This window comes from Nyctibius grandis, chromosome 3 (genome assembly GCF_013368605.1).
Source record: "Nyctibius grandis isolate bNycGra1 chromosome 3, bNycGra1.pri, whole genome shotgun sequence".
In the NCBI taxonomy this organism is placed as follows: domain Eukaryota; kingdom Metazoa; phylum Chordata; class Aves; order Nyctibiiformes; family Nyctibiidae; genus Nyctibius; species Nyctibius grandis.
This window is the reverse complement of record NC_090660.1, coordinates 38,388,756-38,411,133: the sequence shown is the minus strand read 5'-3', so window position 1 is coordinate 38,411,133 and position 22,378 is coordinate 38,388,756. Positions and strand designations below refer to the sequence as shown.

The window sequence follows — 22,378 nt, the reverse complement described above, 5'->3', positions numbered from 1 at the left end:
CTTCTGTCTCCTTCTGCTAGTACTCATAGGTGACTTACTTTGATAGTGCCTCTTGACAATTCATGTGTCTACCTTTGTTTTAGGGGCATGCAGTGTTGAGTTGCAGCCAGATGGTCTAGACAGATGATAAAAAAGTACGAAATGATACACCAGAGCACTCATCTCCTGCTGCCATGTCACATTGAACAAACACTTAATGAAATCTGAAATTGTAATATCTAAAAATATGTACTGCAGTACGATGGACTTTCACACATCCCTCTGGGATTTGATTGTCTTTTAAATATGTCTTCTGCAGAAAAGTTGCCTTTTGGTGTTCATTTCTGGACAAATTCCTAGTGAGCCGGGCAAAGAATATAATTCTTTATTCTGTGTTAGCAATTTAATACCTCTTATTCTGGAAATGACCCACAAAAATTAGTCTGTTCTTCAGTGTAGTTTGTTATTCACCAAATAATTTCTGTTGAAATCCTTGTTGGATGGAATGCTTGCCAGCATTTCATTTTGAGATCTTGCAATTCAAAATTTGAACCTTTTGATGAGACACAAGGTGCACGTTAAGGTTCTGCCTTTGGCTTTTAGGACATAGCGCTTAGAATCAGATTTCTAGTGTACAATTACAAGTTCAGTATTTACTTTCCTAGAACATTCTGTAATCATTTACACTTTGCTGTACATTTGCTGGGATGTTTGCAGAAAGCAATGTACAAAGGGCACGGACATACATATCATTAATGTCTTTAGAACTCTTAATAAATATTCATCAAATATATTCTGCTCTTTTCATTCTACTCCTCGTGATATTAGATGTTACCAAAGCTAATATCAAAGCATCAGAGGTGTGACAAATCTTCAGAAATAGTGCTGAAATCATGATAGGTAGAGTTAAAAAGTACACAGAGTAGAAAAGGCAGTGGATTTTATCTGAAAAACCTTTGTAAAGTAAACATCTTGGAATTCTGTTCTCCTGCTTTGTGGTTATGAAATCTGACTTGATCCTGCTGGAATTTGAGCCCAGGGCTGTGGAGGACAGCTTTGGTAGATCTCTCAGTCTCTGGTCGGATCTTACTGCTCACATGCCGCCTGGTTTGTATTTGAGAAGAGATCGCTTTCACAACAGCAAGCCTATTGTCATGTGATGCTGCAGAGCAACGCAGAGGCTGTTCCAATTTCTAGTTTTTGTGGAGTGTATTTTTTTCAGCCATTAATAAAGCTTTCCAATTTTGATGAATTTGTAGAATGCTTAGATTCACTAATGCAAGAGGGTTATAGGTTAAATCCATGTCTAATGTAAGATTTATTCACTCAATTACGTTTTTCCCAAAAGGATTTCATCACTGTACAAGGTAATGCAGGAATGTACCCAGTCTTTCATTTTAGCTTGAAAACACTTTCAGGACTTTTGTATCCCAGCAGCAATAAATTCTAGACTGTACTTTTCCTTGAAAGTTAGTCAAGGGTAGAGGGCTTCCTTTATACAACTGTGAGTATATAACAACTCATGTGCCCCTACACGTGCATACACTGATAGGAATTGCATCAGTGTTGTCGCAACTATTAGTTCTGCTGCAATGACTGCAAATTTACCAGTAATAACAAGAAGAATAATTAACCCCTTCCCTCAACAACAAAATTTAAGGGATCTTGTAATGAGGAACAACGTTTTTGTTGGTGCATGAGTATGGACAGTATTGTGAAGATAGCCAAGTTTGAATTTGGCAATTTCTGTGTATCTACATGTAATCAAGATGAATGAGTTTTCTTGCTTTTCTAGCTCAGCACATGTAGGTGTCAACTCGAGTACAATGCAGATTTCAGTTGTCAGCTGCAAGTTGTTACCTTCTTTTGTTTTTTTAAGGTCCTTCATACCTGGAATCAGAAAGAGGAATTTTGCAAATGTTCTTAACTGTTGATAATCCTATTCAAAATAACCATCCAAAGAAGTCAAACATGATGAGGTTTTTCCATCCTGTTTTTTCTGGTTTTATTCTGTAAAAAATCTTGAACTTAAAAAGTCAACTTTATCACTGTTTTGAAGGTGTGATCTGTGGATCTCTTCGCACAAGATGCTAAGTATTTTGTTTCAGCTGAGCAGGGTATGTCATCCTGTGCATGGCAATATCCTATGCATGTCAGTAGTCCTCTGCTCGTTTTGAGAATCTTTCCCTGACCTGAATTTTTTTGTGACTTTGCTGTGTAGGGTGGCATACTTGGGAAGTCAGAAACAGGTTCATAAGTATTGCTCCTTACCTGTTGTAATTGGCATTAGTGAGGTTGCAGTGGTTCACAGCAATGTCACACAGAATGTGACATAGGTGTTCAGAATGGGACATAGGTGTCTGTTCCTACATATGGACTGACCATCTCACATCTGGATTTCCTGGCCTCCTGGGTCAGGTTTCTATCTCCTAGGAGCTAGATAGTGAGAAAAAGAGAAATCCAAGGCAGCTACTGCATTTTCTGGCTCAGTTTTTCTGCCTAGCAGCTCTACAAGATGAGGATGCAGTGTAGAAGGATTATAGGAAGTTATGGTTGTTAGTATACTTTTTAGTTACTTTAGATTTCATGAGGTTTGCTGCTGCCAGGCAGCACAAATTGCAAAAAGGAAAGGTTGTTTAACGTACATCCTCTGGGGTGAACTTTCTAACCAACAGCAGTTTTAATTCATATCAGCATTAACTAATGGGAGTCTTTAAACAGCATTACTTACTTTCAGTTTATAGTTTCTATGTCCATTTTGTTTGGAACAGAATGATCCTCAGACAGTATGGGAAGGATTGCAGCAAGTTACAAAATATTTCTCTTAGCGCCCTCTCAAATATGCAGTGACTGGTTCCTCAGTTTAATTAATATTTTCCGTTCAGTTAATAAAGCAATAGTATTTATATGGAGGTTTTGTGATGCTGTGGGTTTTAAGTTGGTTTAGGCTTCCTCTAAGCTGCTTTCATTTTATGATTCTAAAAATGCCACTTGTGAACTCCTTAAAATGCTTTTGTTGTTCCTTGTTCCCTAATGTGTTTGTCGTAGATTGCAACCAGGTTCTGTTTTAAAGCAAGCCAAGAGTATCCCTCAGCAATCATTTATGGCTTGTTGCATCCATCATGTGTAGAACAGTTTCTCCCCCAACTGCCAGAAGCACTGGAAGCACAGTTGTCAGGATTTAAAGTGAATGAAGAGCGACTTGACAGGCAGAAATGGTGTTTCCCATATCAGCAAACATCCATTCATAATTTCTGGGAAATCTTGTGGCTGTTTGAGCCAAAACATGAATGTGGCTCAGTGCGAACAGTGTGCAGCAAGTGCACACTGACACCGGGAGTCCTTTGGTCGGCTCAACAAACAAACAGAAAAGCCTTTCACTCTTGAGTATTTCTGTAATTATGGTCACCAGGACGGTTTCACTAACATTCATGGTATCTTGTTATTTCTAACTGACAAGTGGTCAGATAGTCCACCATTTTACCAAAGTATGAGGGTCCTTCAGGTTTCAGGAACTCATGTGCCAAGGATTTTGGCTTTGCGCTTCATATTGTTCTCACTGCCCTTCATACTGACAGGAGGTTTTTGCAGTTCTGCATTAAATACTTCAGCGTTCTTCCTAGAAAGCAAAACCAGAGCTATGCTGCTGAGGTCATCACACCACATGAAAAACAAAAGGCAAATAAATAGTGGCTAGCAGTCTTCCAGACTTCACTCTTGTGGCTTTTCACCAGAGCTAGGGGAAGTACAAACTGCTGTTGAGGATTTGTCTAATTTACCTGGGTTAACCTATGCCATATAAAGTAAAATGCTGTTGAAATGCATGAATAGATTTACATAAACCCTCTGTATTTTGAAAGCAGACTGAGGTGATTTCAGATTAACATCTTCATCTAAAGCAATTTCCAGACAAAAGCATAGTACTTGAAAAGCAACCCTTGATGAAATAAGGCCTGTTTATGTATGAGTGTTTGCCATAGTCCCTGTCACTATAGTAACTGAGGCCCAGATTCACAAAATCGTCTAATTCCTGCTTAACCACCTGAAGTACCTCTGAAGTTCTGTGCCTAAGTGTTTCCCAAGTAAATGTAAACTCGCTGTACAGGCCTTTTATGAATTGCAAGAAATTATTCCTTCTTCGTCTTTCTTTTTCCCCTTGAGAAGGAAAGCTCTAGCTACAGGTGTAATGATTTTTTTTGTAGACAGGCCATCAGTCATACTGTGGAAATATGTTGAAAAGGTGAATCTAAAAGGTTATATTGGAAATGGTCAGTTTCTGAGTTTCTGGACATGTGCGATCAGAGTACTTCATCACTGCTATATGTAGCTGACTCCTTTTGACATGAAAGCATTTTGTCTTTGTCCATCTCCTTTCACCTTGTATTTTGCAATTTTTTCAGAGGAATAGGTTAATATTAAAGAGTCAGCAATACATATGTGATCACTGATATTGCTGTCTTCATTTGCAGTTGATATGTTTCAAGATTAGGATCAAGGCTTTGTTTCAGAGCAGGAATTGGAGTAGGAACCATCAGATGGATCTCATCATTGGGAAGATGTCTGCCAAGTGGTGCATCCTACCAAGGAGGCAGGCAGCTATACTCTTCACAGGCTATAGATTCTGGTGTATCCATTGTCTGATAACCATAAGTAACAGTGATTGCGTCTAGATGTGTCAGACGTGCGAGTCCTTGAACTTCAGAAAGAAAATGGTGGAAGAAGATTGCTAGCCATGTGGAAATATTTGAGACCAGCACACCTTGTCACAACTGCTGTGCTTTGATCCCCAGCACAGCTCAGGAACGGACTTTCTTGGAGCCAGTGTAGAGAAGCCCCCAGCACATGTGAGTTGCACAGGCTCATCTACATAGCTGCTCTCCTACTGCTACTCAAACCTACCTTAGTCCCAGGCAATACCACTCCAAAGTAAAAATGCAGTGACTGAATAAGTAATGGAAGACTCAATAAGTAATGAGCATATGTCTGTCTGTGACTCCTTCACCACAGAATAAGCCTAACTGTTGCTGGATAGTATGAGAAATACTGGGTTATGCTTTTGAAGCTATGCTTAGTTACTTGCACTTTACAATCAAAAATACCAGGCAACGTGCAAATAAGTCAAACTTACTTGGTTTTGATGGAAAATCCATTTTGTAAATGGGTCATAGACAGTTACTGTTGTCACATGTCCATTCTCTGGCACCAACAGGGAAAAGAGATTGATTAGGGTCACAGTGTCTGGAGTATGTGACATCCTGTTGCAGAAAAAAATTGCTGTAGTTTTTTAACTGGTTGCAAAACCACTAAAAAAAACAACAACCCACCATAGCTGCAGAGATCACAGAAGTACAGTTTAAAGGCCAAAGCTAATCTAGAAACATTCCATTAAAGCGAAGTAAAGCAATGAATAATGTCAGAAAAAGATTGGAAGCAATGGTATGTTGTTTTTACAAAAAAAAAAAAAAGAAAAAAACAAGTCTAGCTTATGAAATTTTTTTTAACACCTTAAAGAATATTTAATTTCTTATCTGAAGTTACTTAAAAGGTTGAGCACTGTAAAAACTTGAGAGTCTGGAACCGTCAGAACACCTAAGCATACTTTTTTTGTCTTTTTATCTTTTTTTCTCTGAAGCAGCCTTTACAAGTTTATACTTGTTATACTGCTGGAAACTAGCCAACTGTCATGCTCCACTTCCCAAGAATCAGAAAACAAAGTGCAGTAACTTCTGACCAGTTACCAGCAAATATCCCTAGGGTAGGTAGGCAGGCCTCATGCCAGTGATGCTTGCTGGCATTAGCAGAATTAATTAGACACTGCAACACTGAGGAGTGAATCTCTCCAGCAGGAGCTCAGAACATGTGGAAAGGTTAGAGGTAGGACTTACTGAGTAAGATTGGAAAGAAGGATGATTGTGCTCCAAAGATACTGAAGCTGAGGTTAAGAGTAGCTGTGTATGATGCACAAGGCATTTAGATGCCTTTGGCAGGCAATGGAAGAAATCGGACATGTCCAGGGTGAGACATCTCAGCCTGAAGCAGGCTTCTAGCTTAGGTCAGATGAGCTGTCTGCTGTAGAGCCTGTGGCTTTTGAGTGACTCTAAAGGGTGATATGCTCTGGTGTCCACAGTGTAGGTGTCTTAAGGTGATATGAATTTCCGTACGCACACCCTTTAATTTGTTTGTGTAGCCTGTGAATAGGATATTACACGTATTACTTGGTAGAAGTGATACCTCTGGCTGGTACTGTGCTGTCTTGAGTGTTCAACGTTGAAGTCAATCTTGATGCATTCTTCATTTCTGCTGAGGGGAATGCCTAAATAAAAAACTTATGGTCTCTGCTAGGTAAGAGGAGTTTGGAAAGCGAAAATGCAGTGACCTTAGTTGTTTGATGTATTTTATGAAGAAAATACTGTGATGAAGGCATTTTATGCTGAAGTTGCCCTAGATAACAACTGAGGTGATATGCTAGTCCATGTACAAGATCTTCCTATGTTTGGTTTCAATTTTGGTTCCTCCTGGTGACTCCTAAGATTTGCTGCAAAAATACTTTGAATTTTAATACATGAATGATTTACAAACTGATTCAGATTAATTTGTAGTTTTCTATTTGGCAATTAGTTTGTGCAAATACAGTTTAGAATGGTTTGTTCGTAAGCTGTTTGCTGTTTATGGCTAGTCCTCCTTAAATAGTTGCCTAAAATATGGGTTATTTTTTCCATTCTTTCCTGGTTGACTTGAATAGCAGGTGGTGAATTTTCATTTGAAGAACCTATGGTATAAATTTACAGAGTCATTTGTGTCCTAATTAATGAAATTACCAGGATTCACAAGTATTTATACAAATCTTTGGCAGTTGTTCGAGCACCGGAGTAAACGGATCTGGCTGATCTTACTCACAAAAAATATCCACAAAGTGGTTTTAAAGTCATGTAGCTATTGATCTTCCCTCTCTACACACAGAAAAATAACTACTTAATTTCAAAGTAAACAGTTACCCAGGGGTTTCTGCCACATCTAGAAAGTTATAAGAGTTATAGGCTTCTGTCAGTGAGAGGAGTTATATTTCTGTGTTCTAACAAACTGTACCAGCTGCAAGTAGCCTTCAGTGTTGGATTTTATGGTTTTCATGATTCCTTCCGACTGCTTTGCTCTTCTGGTTATATGCAGTGCCATAATACCACCCTAAATTTTAGCTTGCTCTGTCACTATGCCCAGTGTGACACTGAATGCTTTCTGGATGTGCACTTTGTAATGAGGGTCAACACCTTTTGGTCAGGGTGTGTGCTTCTTTGCCAGTGCTCTTCAATATCTTCATTAATGATTTGGGCACAGGACTTGAAGGACTACTGTCCAAGTTCGCTGATGACACAAAATTGGGAAGAGCTGTTGATGCTCCTGAGGGCAGAGAGGCCCTGCAGAGAGACCTAGATAAATTAGAAAGGTGGGCAATCACCAACCGCATGAAGTTTAACAAGGGAAAGTGATGGATTTTGCACCTGGGACATGGCAACCCTGGATGTACATACAGACTGGGGAACAAGAGGCTGGACAGCAGCCCCACGGAAAGGGATCTGGGGGTTCTGGTCGATGGCAAGTTGAACATGAGCCAACAGTGTGTCCTGGCAGCCAAGAGGGCCAACTGTGTCCTGGGGTGCATCAAGCATAGTATTGCTAGCCGGTTGAGGGAGGTGATTGTCCCGCTCTACTCTGCACTGGTGCAGCCTCACCTGGAGTAGTGTGTGCAGTTTTGGGCACCACAGTAAAAAAAAGGATATGAAGATACTGGAGAGTGTCCAGAAGAGAGCTACAAAGATGGTGCACGGTTTAGAGGGGAAGCCGTACGAGGAGCGGCTGAAGTCACTGGGTCTGTTCAGCCTCGAGAAGACTGAGGGGAGACCTCATTGCGGTCTACAACTTCCTCACAAGGGGAAGTGGAGGAGTAGGCGTTGACCGCTTCACCCTGGCGACCAGTGACAGAACTTGAGGGAATGGCAGGAAGATATGCCAGGGGAGGTTTAGGTTGGATATTAGGAAAAGGTTCTTCACCCAGAGGGTGGTGGAGCACTGGAACAGGCTCCTCAGGGAAGCAGTCATGGTGTCAAGCCTGACAGCATTCAAGAAGCATTTGGACAATGCCCTCAGACACATGGTGTGAATTCTGGGGCTGTCCTATGCTGGGACAGGAGTTGTACTCGATGATCCTTGTGGGTCCCTTTTAACTCAGGACATTCTATGATTCTATGATTCTCATAGGCTTTGTTCATCAAAGCATCTTTTCCTGCAGGAAGACATTTTGTAGCCATTAAAGAGTTCCTGCTCTTCTAAAGCTTTTGTGCGAGGGGAACTCCAGGCATTCTGCAGTGCTGCCAGCTTTGCAGAACTGGAGAGGGGATTTATTCGGTGAAGACCATGACTCTTTGTAAGCAAATAAATATTTCCACTGTGTGTCTCCAGTGAATTGGTCAGTGCCTAGGAGAATAAATGTAATTGATTATAATGCTTCAGTTCAGATGGCTGAGTGTGAATGCCTAAAGAAAGTAATGCTTTCAAATAGGAAGGGAGGGATTGTTCCATCACCTGCCTGTGCCAAGTGGAGCTTATGAGGTGCATTCCAGCTAATCATTTATTTCTTACGTTCAGGGAGCTAATTACAGCGTTGCCGTAAGCAGCAGTAGTGTAAATGGGTGAGATCTTAATCACTCTCATGCAAGCTGTGTTCAGAATGAGTGCCTTTCAAGTAAAATGGTCAGAAAACTTTATGTGGATGTAACCAGTGAGGATAAATAGAGCAGCGTGTGCCTATTTCACAGTTAGCACGTACTCTGAAAGGTTTAAATTTGTGCGTTGTCAGTATGAGAGAGGAAACTGAAACTGAAAAGGGGACTGGGCAAACTTTGAGAGAGAGCTATAAAAGATTATTTATCCCAGTGCTCTTCCTTATGCAGGTATTAATCCATGGGCAAATCCTTCCATTTGTTGGACTTCTGCTGGGTTAGCTGAACAGGTTGCAGAGATGATATGGCATAGATTTCTGTTGAAAATATTGCTTTAAGAGAAAAAAACCAAACCTTTACAAGGGCTTTTTTCATTAAATTAACGTTTTGCTGGAGGAAGACAGACTTGTTAGACTTTTTCCCTGATTAAATACATTTGATTCTTAAAAATATTCGTAGATTTCAGTTTGCTTTTGTTTGGATTGGGAATTGACAAGGAGAATATAATACAGTGCTGTGACATCTTTACAAAATAAGATATAAGACATTTCCTACGCAGAAGGCTTGTCTTTTTAGTTTGTTAAATCAGAGCATTCCCCTTATGAATATAGCTGTAACTAGTTAAGCTAAGCTGTCGCTTCTGTCAGTGAGAGAAGTTAAGGAAAATTTGGATTGTATGTTAAGCAGTGTGTGCTTCTTTACGGTATCCTGTGTTGGCTTAAATCAGGATACCCACATTTTCTGTTCCTTTTTTCTTCGTATACATAGAGAGAAGAACGTGTACAGAAGAACTACTGCTGCACACTAAGTTAAGCTTAAAAGCAGAGTGCAGGTCCTGGTGTCTGTAACAACCACAGCAGTTTATAAGACTTTAGGATCCCTCACTAAAGTTGATGGGAGTTTTTCAATTGACTGCTTTGATAGCTGGAGCTGACCCTTAATTAATAAATGAGGAAGGTTAAAATGCTCTTACCCAGAAATGTAGATGCAGCTACTGTCTATACTTTTCATTTGCACTTGTGTGCAGAAAGGATTAAAACGCCAGTTATGGAAAGTGTTACCCTCTAATATTAAAAAAAAAAAAATTAAATCAAAATAAAATTATTACTTGACTCAGAAGTAATTTTTAAATTCTTTTTAATTGTCATTCGTACAAAACTGTTCTTTAAACAACAGCGTGTTACATTTTTCAGAGTTTTTATAGAACAGAAGATAGTGTGATGAAATTTCTGAGGCTCAAGCTAAGCATCTCTCAATACAAGTCCAAACTGGATTTGTGCTCCTAGGTAGCGTGACAATGGAAAAATTTTATAACAAGAAATAATTTTTAGATGTAAATGTTCAGCTGAAAAAGAGCCTTTATAAAGTACTACCTAAACTTGTACTGTTGAATAGATAACTATGCTTCTGTCTTCAAATATGAATCTCTTGTTACAATGGCAATACTTAAACTTTTAAAAGGGGTCTTTTTTAGCTAGAGCAGCTACTGGCTGGAAAATCATTGTGCTGACAATATTTATGAAAGCACATATACCATCTAAATAAAAATGTGAATACAAATATAGAACATGAAAATCACAAACTCCTTGGCCATATTTCGATCTTACCAACTAGAAATTGAAATGTTTGCACTAATTGGAATTAAAGTGTGAAATGACCCAAACCTAGCAATATAAGTTGCTCTTCAGTTTTTACAGGTGTTTGCAAAATAGTACTTTTGAAGAGAGTGGAGAAACTGATATAAAGCATATTTTAGAAGTATTTAAAGCCTAGAAGCATGGAAGAAAAGCTAGGTAAATCAAGTGAATTTTGGGAGGCTGTAATGGAGATGTTATAGTATGGACATCTATACTTTTGTGGGAGCACTGCTATTGATCTGCTGCTGAGACCCACAAACGAAGAGTTGGTGGTGAGGAGGAACATGGGCTTTCTTGCATGAGGTAATAGCAGCCAGGCAGCAACTTTGGAGGGCGACCCTTTTATGTAACTTTGGGTGACACTGTGTACCTAAGGTAGCTGAACAAATCAGTAGCCTTTACCTTCTGCAGGGCTGCCAGTGGCAATGTGGAGTGTCTAGTTCTAATTAAACTATTAATTCAGGCTATTGGATTAGATAACTTAGATAATATGACTACTCCCTCAAAATATGTGACTTGATTATAGATATCTTTAAATATAGACCCCATTATTAATTATGTGTATATTAAATGTATAAAATGAGGCATCAAGCTTCGTTGAAAATTAATTGACTTTCCCTAACAGTGTTTACTTTAGAGTAGTAAGGCCTTTTTGCTTAACTTCAGTCATGAAGACACAAACTCTCTTGGCAACTTTTCGAAAGGATTAATCACCAGCTAACAGAGAGGTCTCAGATTACCAGTGTGCACAGGGAAGCGTGGTCGAATGAGGGCATTTTCAGTGGCTTCTTCCTGGGCTGGCTTCTTGGCCATGTGTTATTGACCTCTTTGTGTTGCATCTGTGTGCTCTTGGGGAGGTGAGAGGAGAGGGACAAGAGGTGGCCAGTCATGGTGGGTCTTCGATGTACTGCAAAGATGGAGTGTGAGGCTTCCTCCCCCACCTTGCCAGCCTGAAAGCAAGGTACTGGGTCAAGTTTCTCAGCCTTTCTGCCGTCTTCCCCATGATGGCACAGCTGCATCGGTATGTTTAATGGAACAATTATCCTCTTAGTAATTTCTTCCAAAGAGTCCTTTGAAAAGTGGAAATTTGTAATGCTATAAAATACCACTGCTGTTTGCAGCTGTGAGCTATAGTAGATCAAGCTATCAGTTTTCTACTGCAAGTCTTTAGTCCTTCTGCCAACAACGACCTTATATATGGCTATAAACCTTCCAGGAGTGTAATAAAGGTGAACTGCATTTTACTGTAATGGGGTATGTCTTACAAGAAGACAAGAGAGCATTAGAAATTCCATGTGTAATAGCCAGTGCTTCCCAATATTCATGTCAAAACAGAGGATGTAGTACTGTGGGCTGCAGAAGTCATTCAGATGTATCACAGTTTTCTATCCCTAAGTACTCTGATTTTATCATAGCAGTGCTGCTCTAGTTCAGGAGTTTGTGGCATTCATTTTATAAACCTTATTCTGAGATGCTCACAGCTCTTCTGCTCTGCACATCGGGAGTCATTCTGGAGAAGGAAATTCCCTTAACTCAATTGATATGGCTTTACTTATTTGTTTTCCTTTTTTAACGTTAGAAATACTACAGCAAAATGTAAGTCTGACTTTGAAAATTCTACCTCTTTTGCAAGTACTGGAATCATAGCAATTTTATGAGGCATTTAGAGACCCAAAATGCAAATAGATACCTACTGAGACTCACAAAAGAACCTACTTCCTATTGAAGTCAATTAGAAATGTAACTTGGTTGTTTCTCTAGCTTTAGGAACTTAAATACCTTTTAAAAAATGGTTCTAATTCATTTGAGCACTTTTGAATATTTTACCCTAAAGCCTGAATTTTTTCAAGTGAAAGTCAATTTCTGGTAGTGAACTGAATAGATAAATGCATCAGTGTAATGTGATGGATTTTATTTCAGAACTGTTCATCTGTTTCTCAATTTGAATGCTTTAAAACTAAACGTAGTTAGAATACTACTGATGTGCATGAACTTTGTCTCTCTCATTTATGAATTAAACATAGAGCTGTCACTATTTGTGAGCCTAAACAACTCAAAATAATATTTATTGTTTTATGAAGTTGTGAAAATGTTTAATAAAAGTACTCACTGGCTCTGATATTCATGGTTGGGCAACAGCATCCCATTATTAAATTCCAATCCACCATTCCTGAATCCCAGCTATTGTAATTTTACAGTGTCTTTTGGTCAAATTAAGAGCTGTGGTAAGCAAGTACAATTCCTGTGTAGAACTGCAGGTTGTTATTCCTGAGCAAAATTTGGCGTTTTGCCTAGCTCTGTCTCACCTCCCACTCAGCCCATGTGGCACAAAGAGGCTGACTGGGGAGGAGAGCAGAGACAGTGTAGAAAGTAGAAGAGCAGCAGGCTTGATACGAGTCTTCAGTGTGCTTTTAGTTGCTGCTCTTGTCAGCTTGCTCCTATGAAGAGATGTTACATATTAAGAATTTGCTCCTGTCGCCTACCTTTTTAACGCTAAAGGTATTCTGTGTGTGCACACACATGTGAATATGTAACTTGTCCTAGTGCTCACAGAGGTAAAAACACAGAAAGTTTGATACTTTGTTGTTGTTGATTTTTTTTCCTGGAATTGCACCACCTCTTTGTAATTTGTGTTTATATCAGTGTAATGATCCCAAGATCTATCCGATATGACTGTATGTCATAAGAAAATAAGCCACATACAAAATTATGTACATAACCACAAAGACGTGGCCTCCTCACTAACTCACTTTCTGCAGTTCCTTTCCCCTAAAAACAAGAGTCTAATGCTGTCCCGCTCTCTCCTTGAAGAAGAAGTTAGGATTCTTGCTTGCCCTGCTTTCCACCTCTTCTATATCTGGGTGAATGCAAGGAAACGAGAATAAAGTCAGAATGATGTAAGGACTGAAATTCAGGACATGGCTCTGAGTGGTAACCCTTCAGCTAGCTTAACTTCAACAGAGGCTGCTGCCTGGGTTGAGGGTTTCAGGTTCCTTTAGTCAGGTGTCCTATACGACACACACACGTACTCAAAGCTGTGATGCAGGTGGTGGTGGAAAAGGCTGTACAGCTCACTGCAGGTGAAGGCAAAGTGGATGGGATTCAGTGACCAGAGAGAGCAGGTCACAGTGATGAATGAGACAGGCTGTCAGTTCATTACTCTATACAAAAACTTCTGTGATTGTCCCTGTCTTCATCCCTATCATGGTTTCTGAAGTCCAATGGAGAAGTTTGGTTTCTCTGAACGCAGTCTTTAAAAATTATGTCTGGAGCTGTGAATGCTTGCAGCAACTATTCCCTGGCAGATCCGTTTCAGAAAGATCATTATGAATCTTTTCAAACGGTTTCTCAGAACATTTAAAGCTTAAATACATGACCTGCTGATGTACTTCATAAAAGCTGAAATTCTTTCTTCATTTCCAGAAGACATACCTAACAATTGCATCAGATTTCAAAAATTTAAGTTCTGAAGAAACTCAAGTCTCATTTGGGCATCCTGTACTTCCCAGTACAGTAAGACTTTCCTTCAACCAAGAAAAGTATTAATAGTGTCATTTCAGTGGGCCTTTGCAGGGTGTTTTTTAGTCCTAATCATCAAAGTCATTGCAATTGTTTCTTTTCCAGTGTTTAACCTTTATTGCTGCACCCCGTGCATACAGCTCTACCACCCTTTGCCTGTAGCATTTCTGTTTCAGACTGGATGCATAAAACTTTAAGGCATTTCTCTCTGCTGTCCTATGGTTCAGGAAATTTTAGCTTGAATTTGTCACGTAACCTTTTGCATGTAACCTAAATGCAACTATGTCTTCAGTTTCTGCCTGTTCTGGTAAGGAAATCTCCTGTTATGTAAAACACTCAAACTTTCAATGATACACATAGGGAACCAGAGTTCACAGACTCTCCAAATGCTGGTCTGTACCTTGGAATTACACAGATCAGAGCGCCAGCTGCTTGGAGAGCACTGATACGTTACGTTGCTCACAGAAATGCTCTGCAGCAGGAGAGATGCACTGAGAAACCCTGTTACATCTTACCTTCCTTGAAAACCAGACAGACTGCTAAGCAGCAACATTTATGCTCTGGTTCAATTTTGTTTGCTCTGCTCCATGCACTGCAGCTGATGTCTCTTAGGTGGTTGTTACATTTCCTGTTAATATTAGTAGGAGTTTTATAAAAGTTATTTCAGAGAAAGTTCATCAGGTGAAAAAGGTAAGGAAGGTGACTGACTTGAAGCTGTTCCTCAGCCTTTGAAAAGACCGATATTGCACACTGCAAAACTGTAATAGATGCACAAGCTAGCATGGGTACGAAAAAGTGCATTAGGTGTTCACAAAAGGTAGTTTAAAGCCAAAGAGGTGCTGTCCAGGCATCAATGAGTGTGTAGTGCAGATGTGTCTCAAGACACAGGCTTGCTTCCGTTTTCATAGTCTGACTCATCGGAAGATGTTAGGTTGCTTTTGGTTTAGGCTATCTCTGCGCACTACAGAGATTGCAGCCTTATGTGCATAAGGCACATATGAAGCATATGTTGCTTCCTGCTGTCTTCTGTTTCTGTTGTTGATAATATAAGCAAGGAGCAAAGCTGTATGCTAGGGTTTCCCTATTGAATCCTGTGACCCTTCATTGGGATGCTCAGTATTTAAGTGGATTTTTTTTTAACTGAAAGATATTCTGTCTGCCCCAAATACTTTGTAAACTAAAAACTCTAGTAGTTTGCAAATAAAACTGGGCTCTCTCAAGGACAGTGTAACTTTAATCGTATGCAAGCTTGATTCTGATCCCACTGAGGGACCAGACTGGCCGCTCTATTCAGAGCCAGGCAGAATTGGCTTATGTCCTTAAAAACACAGCCATGTTCACTACAGCATTGGAGTCTTTTGTGGGCAAAATGATTCAGGTTACACTTGTTGAAGTTTATTGTGCTATTTGGCAAAACCTGTCTATTTCCATTCATATCAGGTGTCAGAGTAGAAGAATTTATGGTGAGGAAAACCAAAAATATATCACACAGCAATAAAATAGAAAAATCACAAAATAACTTGTTTGTTTTTTTTTTCCATTTTTCAGAATATTGCAACACTTTCACACCACTGCTGAAGATTACACCATCATTTTCACATCTGGTTGTACAGCTGCGCTTAAACTGGTAGCAGAAGCATTCCCTTGGATACCTGAAGGCACAAAGCAACCCAGCAGTCGATTTTGTTACCTAACTGACAGCCACACATCTGTGGTGGGTATGAGGGGGATAACTGCCTCAATGAATGTCTTGTCTGTTCCAATAAAACCAAAGGAAATCTTGTTATCAGAAAAAAACAGGTTACCAGCTGAAGAACAAAACTGCACAACACCTCATCTTTTCTCTTATCCAGCTCAGAGCAATTTTTCTGGTACCAAATATCCCCTTTCATGGATACAGGACATAAAATCTGGAAAACTCTGCCCCATCAAAATACCAGGGAAGTGGTTTGTTCTACTAGATGCAGCTTCGTATGTGAGCAGTTCTCCATTAGACTTGGGAGTTCACCAAGCTGACTTTATCCCCATCTCATTCTATAAAATCTTCGGATTCCCGACTGGTTTAGGAGCGTTATTGGTAAACAACCGGATTGCCCCCCTCTTGAGGAAAACCTATTTCGGAGGTGGAACTGCAGCTGCCTACCTCGCAGAAGAGGATTTTTATCTCCCAAGGAAATCTATACCAGAAAGGTAAAGCTTTGTTTTACAAAACAGGGGTTTTTGCTGATACTGTTTGTGTCAGACAAAAGTCTTAGGGTTGGTGCGTACGCTGGGCTGTGATACCTGTGCTGTTTTATGCAGTTGGATAGGTATTTCACGTCTAACTCTGTTTTCTTCGTATTTTTTTTTCCTATCTAAAGAACATCATCTGAAATATCTACCTTCCTTCACTGATCTAGTTTGTCACAACTGGTAAAAATAAAGTTTCATTTAGTGACATAAAGGTCAGTCCATGCATTTTTTAATTTATATTTAAGGTACCTCAGTGGAAGTTTTTGAAGCTGTGCACCTGGAACAGCAAGGCCAAGGTTGATCACACAGTATAATGACCCTCAGTGAAACTGGAAAGTTCCATGTATTTCACTGGAAAGGTGGCATGCTTTACTCTCAAGAGAAGCTTTATCAGAATAACACGTTCAGTAAGATAAATTACCTAGGACAAATATTTGTAGCACTCTTATTCCCTGACTGAGGTTCTGGAGAAGCTGTGAAGCTCTCCTACAGAAAATAGAGGACACCTAAAGGAGGTCAGACATACACGTAAGGAAATGCAGGGCAATGGATAAGCTTCCCCAGTCCCTTAACACATAGAAACACCACTCTCACTGATGCTTGGTCTCTCTGCCTCTCTCCCTCATGCCAGCAACAGCTTACATAAATGCAGCAAAGGATCTTCCTTCCTGTCTCACATCCAATACATCTGCACAAAGGAAATGCTTGAGATCAGCATTTAATATTAAATTACAGTCCTTGGGAGAGGCTAGAGGTGAAAAGGGGAAATTATAAAAAAAAACATTCATGTCTTGCATTTGTTTAGGGATGTGTATTCAGCAGCACAGTGTCTTGCATCTCCCATGATGTAAATGTCTGACCTTTCACTGTACATGTAATAATGCATAACAATGCTTCATGTGTGTGCACCTCTTCTAGGTGTGTTCTCTGAGTGCTGCTGTGGGGTTTTGGCTCTGGACTGTTAAATGCAGAGGCTGGCAGCATTAGCCTGGCTCTCTTGCTGTATGATGCCATGCATTATTTCTGAAATGGAAATTGATATAATGAACGTCCAGTTAATTTTTTAATTTAGAAACAAAAACAACATTCTGACCTCTGTTTCTGTTTTTTTCAAAACAAAAAGGCTTTGAATTCCAGCACTCACTAAAAGTCAGGATGCAAGAACATAAAAATCATGGGATCCTAGGGTGCTCCTGCGTCACCTGCAAGCCAAGGAGAAAACCTGCTTTAATTTGACCTGGGCAGGCTCTAATTTCTGAGTGGCTTTTCTAGAGGTAATTGACACATGACTCCTGAGATTGCATAGCAGATAAAAATATCTGAAATAAATTTTAGATCTCAATTCTGCTTTTATGCTTTTTTTTACTTAAGAGGGGAAAGGTATGTGGGAACCTTGAGGGGAGCTCACTCTCTGGTATCTTTTTCAGGAGTTTTCAGAGGTTGACTAATTATAAGCCTTTCAGGTATTTGAGGCTCCCACTGCTTTCATGAGCTGTTTTTTACTAGATCAGAGGAAGGGCCTGCTTTAACCTTTTTCTGCTGCAGAGTTATAAACAAAGGAATTTGTCCAATTTGATTTCTCAGTCCGGCTGGGTACAGAGTGTCTAATCTTGATATGAGGGAACCTGACTCAAATAATCAAATCTGACAGCTGGAAACACAGGCATGTGATACTAGTTCCTGTCAGACACCAAAGTGTCACGCAGATAGTCTGAGTCATTGTACGTAGGTAAATATTTACATTTCTCCTCATCTAATCCTTTGGTTATTATTTGAAAACCTAACATTTAAAAGTTCATTTTTAGAGTATTATTGATGCTGTCCATAATCCCTTGTGAACCATGGAGACTTAAAGTCCTACCTGGAGAGGCTTGAATTTTTCCAAGATAGGTCAGGAATGAGAATAACCACTTTCTTGAAAAAATAAAACCAGCAGCACTGAAATTCTTGATCAATGTCCTCCAAGCTATATCATCCAAATTTCTTTTTTTTTTTTTCTTTCAGATGTCACGGGTTTTTGCTTTGTTATGTTTTTAAAGTGTTTTCCTGATAATAAAATACAGAGATAGAGTAGTTAGGAACAGAACTACAACACTTCAAATGAAATGCCAGGCCACCGTGGCCAAAGCTAATATGATTACCTTGTCTGTGGGCCACATTTCCATTTCTTTGCTAGTGACTGAAACACCTGGGTCATTATTTCTCATATAAACAGCAACTCTAGCCAGGTTTATATCCCTGCCAAATCACAGTAAGCAGCCTTCATCCTTAGAGGTATCCAAACCCAACTGGAGAAGGCCCTGAGCAACCTGCTCCAGCTGGATACGCTTTGGACAGGAGGTTGGACTGGAGATCCCCAGGGGTCCTTTCCAGCCTTTGTGCTTCTGTGATTGGTTCTGCGCACCTCTACCAAGCTCCATCTGCATTCTGTCTTTAGGCATGTCTTTGTGATTTCAAAAGGTTGATTTCTTAAAATTGTTTTTTTAAAAAAGCTTGTTTACAGTGCTGGATTAACATTGGGGTTGAACTGAAACATGTCATTTCGTGTGGTAATTCATAAGGAAACTTGAACTCTAACAAATACCATTGGAAAAGTGGGCCAGATTATGTGTATCTGAATACTATTAGCAGAAGCTATTCCCCATCCACACACAATCAAAGTGCAGTGTACTAAGGAAATGGCTTTTTCTAAGTCAAGGTGAAACTTGAGTGGAGATGTGTAATGAGGGTGTTTACTCATCTTTCCTTCCCAGGACTGTCAAAATGGTTACCTTTTGTGTTAATGGATACAGCTTTTGCTAGTGTTTCTTGTACTTTATTTTGTTGTTCTTGCGATATAAATTATTCTATCGCAAACTCTTTTACATTACTTTAATAACCTTAAATCAGTTCCACATTTTCCCATTTCATGGCAGTAGCCAGTCTTCCTATCTCAACTTTTAAAATCATGTTTATTGTATTTTCATCCTTGTATCAAACAGCTTGACAAATTATTATTATCATTCACAAATCTAGCCTCATTTCCCATGTTTTTTTTGCACAGCATGAGATAATAAAATAATATGATTATGTATAGCAAGAATTCAGCGATAAAATATTCATCATCTGCCCTATTTTTCTTTTGTATCTGGGAGTGCTATTCAGAATCTGATCATACTGGAATTTATGAATAAGGGAAAAGAAGCTGTTGTGTTTTCTGTAAATTGGATATCTGCATCTTAGTCTGCCGGTGTGAAATATCTAGTGGATTAGCTGTTGTGTGTTTGTCGTCTCCAAATGCATTTTCAAAAGCTTTGGAAATCCAGATGGCATGACTTTGTCCCTGATGAGTTTTAGTGGCTCTTGCCTCTGCTGCTTGAATGATTTGACAGCCCCAAAGCAGCACCCACACTTTTGTAGTCTATGATGCATTTTACTTAACCAAAGCAGGTTTCTTTATTCTTGATGCTGTAGCTTTTTATTTTTGAGGTGATTCAGTGGCTGATATATATGACTTGCAGACAAAAGGTTAGATCCCTTAAGTTCTGCAGGAAATGTCCTTAATTTGGGCACACCCATGTACTACGGTGGAGAACTGTGCTAGAAATCTCCAGGACAACTCTGCACATGCCTGTGCAGGTATGTGTATAGTGACATGGGTTGGATCTTCAATTGCATGCTGAGTTTGTGCGTGCTGAGGGGAAGGGAAGGAAGGAGTGGAAAATTGAGGCAGAAAGGTAGGGATGAGCGCTATTGCTAGGATCCCAAGAGCTGGAGCTGAAGACAAAATCCTGAGTCTCGGTGGTGCACAGGGAGCAGCTCCAGAATCCCTTGGCATCATATTGGTCCTCATTTGGACCTCATTATGAAATGCATTTTTCTTAAAATATGAAGTGTTTTGAGATGATAGCAAGAAAGACAGGAATTCTGTTATATACAAGGACTTGATTTTGTCTTTGATCAAATACAGTAAAAATTCTGCCTGAACCAGGATGTATCTTTGCAGTCATTGTGGTTAGCAAGTTATCACGACATAGTTTCACCCTAGGGGGTTCTTATCCTCAAAATGGAATCAAACCTTTTTCCTAAGTCTTCTTCAAGAGTCTTTGTGAATTTCTAGCACCAGCTATTGGGATTTTACAGCATTTGTTTTCTGGTGATAAATTTATTTTACACTTTTATTGTCCTTTGTACATTTACATTTGTGATTGATTAACCTGTTTGATATATGAGGAAAAACAATGGTAACTTGTCTGGCATAAAAATAACATTTTTTTTCTTCACCATTTGTACTGTGTACTTAGAATATCTTGATATTAGCATGTAAAAGGGTGAGACTGGCATTTCGACCAAGACGATATTTACAATACACAAGTCCTGTAAAGATAATATTAAGGGACTGATTTACTTCAAAGTACAGGAATTTAAGCTTTTACTCTCTCTTTTTACCTCAGGCAGTTCTCAGGAATTGCTGTAAATGCTCCATGGTATAGTATATAATTAGTATAATGCTCTTTGTTCGACTCCTAAAGTCTTAGAGACGAAAGCATGAGCTAAGGCAGACATACTGAAGAGCTGTAACTAGTATCAGGGGGTCAATTTAGATATTTAACATTATTTTAACCTAGTTTTTATGTGCTCCACATCCTCTGGCATGTGTGTGTGTGTGTTTTAAATACTTCCACAGTGAAGCTGAAAGTGTTCTGAGTTGGCTACTGGAACTTTACTGGCTCCTTTGGAGTGAGCTTAATCTCAGTTGACAGACTGCAGCCTGAGATGGGCAAAAAGCACCGAGCCCGGGCAGGAGTGTGTGGTGCCCACCGGCCTGGCCCTGTGTGGAGCACGTCACTGTGCCTCTCCAGAACCGCCCAAGAAGGGATGAATCCTTCTCACATCTTCCCGGCTTCCCCAGAAAAGCAATTGCTGCTTTTTCTAACCTTTGATGGGGGCTTCCCTGCTCCTTCCTCGTGCTAATGTAGCTCTGCTGCCAAGCAGGGGAACAGTGGTAAGGTGTCATCAGGGCAGGGAAGGACCATGACAAGAGGTTTATTTATTCCATTTGGGGATTTTTTTGAAGGACGAGATGATGTGAGTGGAGGAAAAGTTGAAACAATGGGTCTGTAAGGAAGGCAGCCCTGAGCCCCAGATGTGGTGATGCGAGGTTGCTGCTGCAAGGGTGGCAGCTCCACGCAGTGAGTGGGGGGGTCTGCTCCTGGAGCTGGCCCACCCACACAAGGGGGGCTCCCTTGGGAAAGGCAGAGGGGCTGCCTTGGGCAGGGGTTTTCTTCATGAACCATTAGCAGCAGGCAGGGAAATTCTGGAAAAACGGCTCAATGTCTCCATCTCTTCACGTGTCTCCAATCTGCAAATGGGTAGCGACGGCTCATTGGAAGCTCTCGTGAGTTTTGGGTCAGGGCCATTACCGTCAGTATGTACCGAAGCTTCTAGCGTGTCTTCTGCACAGCTGCTGCTGCAGTAGGCTCCAAAGCAGCCATTGCAATCTGTGGTTTCCACAGGTCTTTCTGTTTTGGGGAGTAAATGAGTCCAAACTGCAGGACACTACTGTATACGGCTGCCATATTGCTCAGGTCCTCTGCCAGCAAGTGGACTTCGTGCCACAGACCGAGACACTTGGGTCCCCATGTGGAGTTGGGGCTCGCAGGCTCACTCGCGAACAGCTGTGAAGATGAAGTTTAATTTCCGATGTCCATATGAGAGCTGAATCCCTTATGGCCCTCTCTGTTCCCAGGTAGAACGAAGACACCAGGGCCATGAACCCCACGCAAGTCCATTTGGTAGGGCTGATGGTGAGCTGGTGCCTTTGCAAGTGCAGCTCCACGGCAAGCTGTGGGCGCCTCTCCAGAGACACACACCATGGGAGCAAGGTCCTTCAGCTGCACAAACCGCTGCATTTTGAACCATCTCAGTTTCAACAGTTTTGTCATTTTTTTCCCATTGAAACCTGTTGCATTGTAAAATCCCATCCAGCTCTGCTGCGCAGCTCCCTGCCCAGGGCTGAGTTTCACACAGAACCAACGTATTTGTGCCAGGTAAATTAAGGACTGTTTTGGATGTGTAGAGGAGAGGGGATGAGAGCAGGCATCACCCACCCAGGCCCCTCTGCAGGAACAGTGACAGGAAACAACTTTTAGACTTAGATTAGAGTATTGAGCTGGGTTTTAAAACAGAATAATGCAAAACAATGAAAGCGGTGGGGAGGAGAATATTGGTATGTATTCTCCAATTCAGAAAAGGACTGAAGCATATGTATTTAACTAAGTCAATCTGTGGTCCAGAAACTTCTCTGAGCATTAACGG

General features: G+C 40.3%; 1 protein-coding gene across 1 annotated transcript in view; it reads left to right on the top strand.

The window, feature by feature from the left end:
- MOCOS (molybdenum cofactor sulfurase) overlaps positions 1-22,378 on the top strand; it is a 239,609-nt gene that overhangs the window by 79,559 nt on the left and 137,672 nt on the right. Inside the window, exon 4 of the mRNA XM_068396930.1 lies at positions 15,398-16,039. Coding sequence (XP_068253031.1) covers positions 15,398-16,039 — 642 coding nt within the window. The remainder of the gene's footprint in view (positions 1-15,397; positions 16,040-22,378) is intronic.